General features: G+C 31.7%; 2 protein-coding genes across 6 annotated transcripts in view; one reads left to right on the top strand and one right to left on the bottom strand.

Moving 5' to 3' along the window:
* The window catches only part of LOC119631632 (carboxypeptidase B-like), an 8,304-nt gene extending 2,600 nt beyond the window's left edge, over positions 1-5,704 (bottom strand). The window contains exons 1-4 of one of the 5 annotated variants that reach the window (XM_038024027.1): positions 5,599-5,704; positions 4,834-5,165; positions 653-1,097; positions 349-543 (exon numbers count right to left, since the gene is read on the bottom strand). In XM_038024027.1, the coding sequence (XP_037879955.1) occupies positions 349-543; positions 653-1,001 (544 nt within the window). In that variant the 5' untranslated portion in view covers positions 1,002-1,097; positions 4,834-5,165; positions 5,599-5,704. Of the gene's footprint in view, positions 1-348; positions 544-652; positions 1,098-3,201; positions 3,834-4,833; positions 5,166-5,334; positions 5,443-5,598 lie in introns of those variants that run through there. The other 4 variants (XM_038024018.1, XM_038024037.1, XM_038024045.1 and 1 more) reach the window with 4 other exon arrangements.
* Positions 1-7,746, top strand: part of LOC119631622 — a 46,661-nt gene that overhangs the window by 3,842 nt on the left and 35,073 nt on the right. The window lies entirely within an intron of this gene.

Genomic DNA, 7,746 nt, shown 5'->3' on the forward strand with positions numbered 1-7,746 from the left:
TTCGATTCCATCACTATACAAGACTATATGCATTTTATGCTATCAGCAATTGCTGAACATTTTTGTTATATACCCAAACAGTACGAACGTACCGATGTTATAATATAATACAAGATAACTTATTAATCCGGACAATGACGGATGAATCGATCATTATTTTTATGATTCACAGACGATATGTTATCACTTCAAGTAATGTTTAATAATGTTTAGGCATGTCGGAATCTCGGGATTTAAAAGCAGACAAATTTCATTAATAATTTACTCGATGCAAGTGTAAAATAGAGAGATATAATTACTTGTAGCGTTGTACGTTTGAATTCGTTATTTGCACAATTATTCGCTTACTTGTTCTTTTGCCGAAATCGCTTGATGTTAGGTTAACACCCATTGCCGCCTCATCGTCAATTAATTTTTGTACATTATCATTTAAAATTTCCACTGCCATATGGTTTTGCTTTAAAAATTGTCTCGCTCTTTTCAAATGGTCTTTTGTTATGGACACATCTAAAAATTTTACATTTTCTTTCCATACATTGCCACCTTCAAGATTAAGAATAAGAACAACAAACAATAAACAATAAACAATAAACAATAACGAAAAGTAAAATCTTTCATTGGCAATTATTAATAAAATTCGATATAAGTTTACCATATTTGTATTCGAGGACATCGGTTAATGGTATCAAATTTTCATCTATATATTTCGATATATTATGAATGCGCCATAATTGTGTGCCATCGTAATGTATTGGACTCGCGTTAACATCTATATAACGTGTTTCGTCGTTGTTGATTGTTGTTGGTGCAAACTGTTTCTTTTGATTTCCGGTATTTGTAATGAATTGAACTTTTTCTTCATCATTATCCAAGGCATACGTTCGATACGTTATAACCGTTAATAATAATAATAATATGAATAAAATTGTTGATGTTGTTAATGTTGTTGCTTTTGACCTTGAAAGATAACATTTTCTTCTTCTATCTTTTGACGTTTTCATTTTCGCTCAGTATATTCTTCTATTGGTTTTATATTTGAATTCTCGTTGCTGATGATGCTGCCGCTTCGTATTGATTCATTTAATTATTAGACGAATCTGTTATAAAATATATAAACAAATGTCGTACTTATATCAATTTCCATACGTAATACAATTGTAATGCGAGGGCGTTGTCAATAAGTACTTGAGTTTAAGAGCTGACAGACTCACTATCCCTGAATGTACTTAACGCTTAAATTTATCAGATAACCGTTTTGTTTTTTCCCCTTCTTTAAAAATGCCCGCTTGAGATTCGATTCGATTCGAGCTGTTTCCTGAGCGGAAATATGACGTGAACGGCACGACAACGGGCCGTAGTATCTATAAACACTTTCAAGAGTTGATTTTAATTAGCAAACGGGAAACGTGCTGAGATCAATGTAAATGCATGGTATATAATCCTAGAAGATCATGGTAGCAAGACGTCTTAGTTGAGCTGATACTAAGCTGATTTTTCAATTAAATGATTTCTATAGATAACTTATATAAGCAAAATTATTTGATATGTGAGAATATATCTGTCGAGGATTTTGTGAAATTGTAAGACCACTGTCTTATAGCGATCGATATCGAGTCAACTCGATTGCGGTTGATTTTAATATGTTACTCGATAACAGTTTTAAGATTGAAAGATTATTGATGCGATGGTAAAAAAATTGCATACTTTATCGATATTGGTTGTTACAGCGTGTCTGTCAAGAATCGACTGCTAGCACGTTCACTCGATATCGTCAACCAGACCGTCGCTCGCCGCTCCCCCAATTTTACTATAACGGTAAACGTTGATTCTAGTCTTCCGTCCATTTCAAACTATATTATGTTCTTCTCTAAGCTTGTCTGTTTGTTTGTATGTCTGTTCATTCGTCCACTTGTTTGTCCTATTTTTTTTGTGTTCAACGTGACATGTTTTAGAACGGACGCTTCCTTCGTAACGCCTTATTTTTGAAAAGTTATATGGATAACTAAGTGTATTAAGCGAACGTAGTGTAGGGTATTTAGCAACTGGCCGTCTTAAGTGTTAATTAAAAAAAAATATATTTGAACAAATTGCAAGTTTTAGTCGAATTACGGAGCTAGATAAAAATCGCTTCACCGCCCGCTTTAGGAAGAAGAGCAGCGATTGAAAAGTATCTTCAATTTTTCTTCTCTTTTCAAATTTGCTGAATGGCTCTCGTAAATTGATGAAAAATCACGATGATATTCATCGATAAATTCGCGGGCAAAAAAAAAAAAAAAAAAAAAAAAAACAAATAAAATAAAACAGTAAAAATTTAATTATAATTAATACAACGTTGGAAAGGGTGCATTGAGAAAAACCCATGATTCGTCTTCTAATTCACACATTAATTACATCACGTTCATATACGAAAGGCTTAATGGAAATAAAAAATGCCAGTTATATTGATTGTTACTTTCTTATTGTTGGTGGGTGTCTTGTGGGTGTAGCCTTCAAAAAAAAAATAAATAAATAAATAAATAAAAAGGAAAATAACACTATCCTGGAATGAATTTAAAATTGCTCGTAATGTATATGATGTTGATAAAAATTTGAAATGAACTTGCACGCGATATATATATATATATATATATATATATATATATATATATATATACATATAAATGCAGTAAAGGTCATAATGTTAGTCATTCTTGGTTTGCAGGAATTTTTTGTTCATTGTAACAACCATTCACTCGACGTATGACGGAAGTATCTTAATTTCCTTTGCAAAAAAAAAAAAAAAAAAAAAAAAGAATTGTATGGAAAACGTTTCGTTATATTTCCGAATAAATGTTTCTACAATTCGTTCGTATGCGTGATGAAATGCGTCGTCTAGATGCGTAATTGCTTCACAAAGTTAATCTCTCTAATTAGAACTACAACGACATTAGTTTCATTAATGACGTAAAGCACAGATGTGAAATAAAAGTGAGGGAGGGGAAAACGGTGGGCCCATGACAAAATGTTGACGGAAAATTTCCTTTTCCTACCTAATTGCGAACAAAGCAAATTCGATATAACAAAAAAAAATAAAAAATATTTTTGCAAAGATTTGGCACAATTTTACATACGTACGTACATACGCACGTTTTATATGAATTCGATAAGGGCAAAAAGATGGGATACATTATATAATTTCTGAATTTTTAACCATTTGCATACCTTAGAATATCTTTGATAATTATTCGGTAATCAAGCCTTAGCCGTTTAAAGTACAAAAAGAGTGCAAAAAGTAGGCCTAAATTTGATTAATTAAAACTGTTAGGTATCGAATTGCAAAAGCTGTTTACTGTAGCGCATAGTTGAAAAGTTTTTCAATTTCAAATGCGAGTAAAAAAAAAACAGATGAGTCACATCTCGTGAATTTCGGAAATATCTTTAAATGTAAATATGTACTTGAAAATTGTTGTGGGATAAGAGGGCTAACAATGCGTCAGAGTTGCCTGTAATCCGAAATGGAATTGTAAACCGATTGTTGCTAAATTTTGTCAGTTGTTTTTTTTGTTTCGGAACGATGACCAAACTAAAGTGTAGCGCGCGGGTGTGCTGTAAGTTTAGGACCCGCAGGTAAGGCCTCAAAAAGCCAAAAAATGACTAATATATCAACAATAACGATATCGATAGAGTTTGTTATACATATATAGCAGAACGTTTTATCGTTTAATATATCATCAATTGCCACTATCTGGACGAGATAGATACTGGGAAAAATTGACCTATGAAGGGAAATTAACAGATTAGTTCTTTAAATAGCAGCAAAGAGATGCGATATATTTATGAATATTATATCGACTACGGAATATTCGCGTAAAATCCGTTTAAGGTAACTGTGGCCGAGTTATTATTTACTTTCTAGTGCTTTCTAGTAAAACGATTTGTACCCTTGTAAATTGTTTGAAATTGAAATTTATGTATAAGTTAAGTTAATTTTGTCTTTTAGTCTTTGCATGCGTTTGTGTTTGTGGATTTCAAACTTAATCCTATGATCCTCAATTATGATCATATATGTAAAGTTTTCACTTTTTATCTCAACATTTTTGCGACCGCATAAGGTCTCACTGTTAGATGGACGGACAGAGTGAGAAAATTGATTTTTTAGTTTTTTAAAAGTTAATCTCACGATCCTTAATTAAGAACATATATGCAATATTATAACTTTCCTTCTCAGTTTTCGCGTTTGTCTTAAGATCAACACTGGGATGGACGGACAGAATTATGCAAGAAAATTGAATTTTTGCTTTACCAAAAAAATTACTCTTACGATCCTCAATTAAGATCATATATGCAAAGTTTTTACTTTCTATCTCAACATTTTGTGGCCGTATAAGGTCTCAGATGGTAGATGGACGGACAGAGGGATGAAAGAAAAATGACACGAAATCTTTTCCCAATCCCAATTAAGTGTGCATGATTTTTGAATGTGGTAAAGGATATAAACGTCATCTACCGCTCATATATTGTAAAAGATCCGATTAATTTCTTCTCTTCGGATATTGAGTTTGAATGGAATAAGCCAATAAGAACTGTGGCTTATATATGTCCGATAAATAAGTAATTCACTTGAAAATTTCATTTATAAGTTTTTATGTTTTATTTTTTTGTGTGTGTTTACTTTTTTATTTAACCTTTTACTTGGAATTTTTTTTTTTATTAGTAATGTATTTCCATTTGATATATAATTATATGCATATATATATATATATATATAGATGTTTTATTCATTCCTTTTCGAAACTATAATAAAAACTTTTTATTGATTTATATGATGAATGTTTGTTCATTTGGGATTTTTACCGCTTAATAAAACTCGTTTTTGGAAATCTTTCACCGAAAATTTCTTTCAAAATTCAAAACTTGTTTATTTATGGGATATAGTGTTTTTTTATTTTTATTTTTTATTTTTCAGTTTTCTGCTGTTTTTGCTGTTGTTCGTTTTTAATGCTTATCTCAAGGGATCTTGTTATCGCAATTAGTTTGGTTTTATTGTTGCAGCTTCAGAGATAAACTTTATTTATAACCGTTTCACTTTCTTATTGGATTCGTTTTTTTTTTTTTTTTTTTTCTTATACTAAACGCCGCTAGCCGCTGTTTGTAAAAGTTTGAAGCGCTTGCGCTTTACTTGATCTCTATAGCGTTAATTATTAAATAATACATTAACAAAAAAGAGAAAGAGAGAGAGAGAGAGAAAGAGAGAGAAGGATTATTTATATATATATATATATAGATGTATATGTGTTTGTATATATATATATATATATATATATATATATTTTTTTTTTTTATATTAAAATTTACAACAGCCGATACGATGATCAAACAAACGATTACGCGGACACCTCAGTTACAAGACTAAACGTCGGAAATGAAACGTCGTTAATTTTATACATAAAAATAAAACAAGCAAAGCGAACTATAAAAAGGAAAAATAAAAAAATAATATTAATAACGATAAAAAAAAAGCCCAACTCACACATATTTTGCAAAAAAAAAAAAAAAAAAAAAAACACCAAAAGAAGACAACACAAAAATTATGTTTTATAAGCGCAAATGTGAACTCACGTAGAGATATACGTTACAAGCCGAGTCCCGGCTTTTTGTTTTTGTCTCGCACTGTACACACTTTACACTATGGCTCTGCATATTGCTGCTGCCTGGAGGAACACAGCACAGTTTAATATATCATCTAAAGCAATACATGCGTTTACCTAAATTATTAAACTCAATACTCTTGTTTGACTTAATCTCTTTCTCCCTCCCCTCTCTCTCCACCTAAATACCTCACGCATTTGTCATTTTTTTTTTTTTTTTTTTTTTTTTTTTTTTTTGTATATTATTACTCACTCGCTTATATGACTGACACTGATCCGACGTAATTATGAACGCCTGACTATCTCGCTCTCGTGATAATGTCACTCATTGGTTTCGTATTTGGTGACGTTGTGATTGCATTCGCATTTAAAACCCTATGTTATTTTTTGTGTATAATATATTTGCCACAAAAAATAAATATATATATATGCGTTGTATGTTTTTTCGAAAAAAAAAGAAAATATATATACAAATATTATTTTCATTTTTTTTTTTTTTTTTTTTTTTTTTTTTTTGTCTTTTTAACATGACATGTCATTAATATATTTAATTTTTTTTTTATTCTCTCTTTAGTATTGAACTTTTGCTTTACGGTTTTTTACGGTTGCATTTACGTTTGCTACGCTTTTATAAGTAGTAGGAAAATTTATATTTATTTTGGGCCCATGAGGGCTTATGAGTTCCTTGCATACATACGTATGCGTAAATGGGTCAAGGGAGAACCTTTGCCGCATTGAAGAATCAGAGTACATTACGTTTTCACAGAAATAAGTTGTAAGGAATGCATAGCATAGTCAGACGCTTGATTAGAGTAAGATGGCGAAATTTAATTTCTTCATTCTTTATAAATAATGGAAATCGTTACAACTCGTAAAAACCAAGACGAACAATGCAAATTTAGCAAATTTTTTTTGGTTAAATTTCAAGTGTTCAATTCAGACGCACAGATCTAGCCCTCGAAACAAGAACTAGAAAAAGGAACCCGATACTGAAACAAAACTTTTGCTAAAAGTGACTTACAAGCTGCAGTATTTAATGATTTAAAAATATCCGAAAAAAAGATGGACGAGATATGGTGCGCAAAAGCACTCTTGCGATCAGCCAAATGACACAAACAAAAAAAAAAAAGTAGCGAAATAAAGCACATAATAACTATCTTCCCCTTGGTTCATTTATGCGCATCGTTAATATGACTGACAATAAATCCAGTAAGCACTGCGTCAAGACAAAAAAAGCAATGTATTACGAGCTATTAAAATCGGATGAAACTGTTATTGCAGATGTCTACCGACCCGCAATAGCGATTAACAGACGCAAAGCCTTCCTTTTGTCAAGGATACGTAATTGTAGGTCGAATGGAAAGTTCTGCCGCAGCCAGCATACTCACTTGGACTTGGTGCATTCTGATTACCACCACTTGTTCAGATCGATGCAGCATGGGTTGGCTGGCGCCCACTTTCGAACCAAATCATTTCATTGTTCTTTCGACGCTGCGTCGCCCTATCACCAGAAAGACGGGAAAAACTGATAGAAAATCATGGGAAATATTTTGATTAACATATACATTATATCAATGTTTCTCAATAAATACATCTTTCAAGTGAAAAAAATGATCAAAGTAGATGCGAGTTAGGTTTACTAAAGAATATTGATCAACTAGAGCCAAGAAGTGTTCAGCCGGGGCACATTAATTGTTATGCCAAAGGAGAAGAGATCATCATTTCCGCCAAAAATGAACAATAAAATAAAAATAAAGCAAAAAAATCCTCTTTTGTTAACTCGATTTTTTACTTTCTTCCTCTTCCTCCTTGCATTTACATTATTTTTCATGCTTTAATAAGATTACAAGTGTAATCGTTGTTTATGTGTCGATTCGATATTTGTTATTAAGAAGCAAAACAAGTGAAGACATTGTTCCATTTGCTTCAGGAGAAACATTTGATACCGACCATCTTACGTATCAGTAAGTAATCAATCGGGATTTTATTTAAAACTTCTAGCTATCGGTGGAAAGTGTTTGTACACAACGTTCTAAATTAGCATCTGTTATGGGTTGTTGGTTGGTTACATTTTTTATACCCTAAACCATTTGCGAGGGGGGGGGGGGGGGGGGGGGGG

This window comes from Glossina fuscipes, unplaced genomic scaffold (assembly GCF_014805625.2).
Source record: "Glossina fuscipes isolate IAEA_lab_2018 unplaced genomic scaffold, Yale_Gfus_2 0, whole genome shotgun sequence".
NCBI classification, from domain to species: domain Eukaryota; kingdom Metazoa; phylum Arthropoda; class Insecta; order Diptera; family Glossinidae; genus Glossina; species Glossina fuscipes.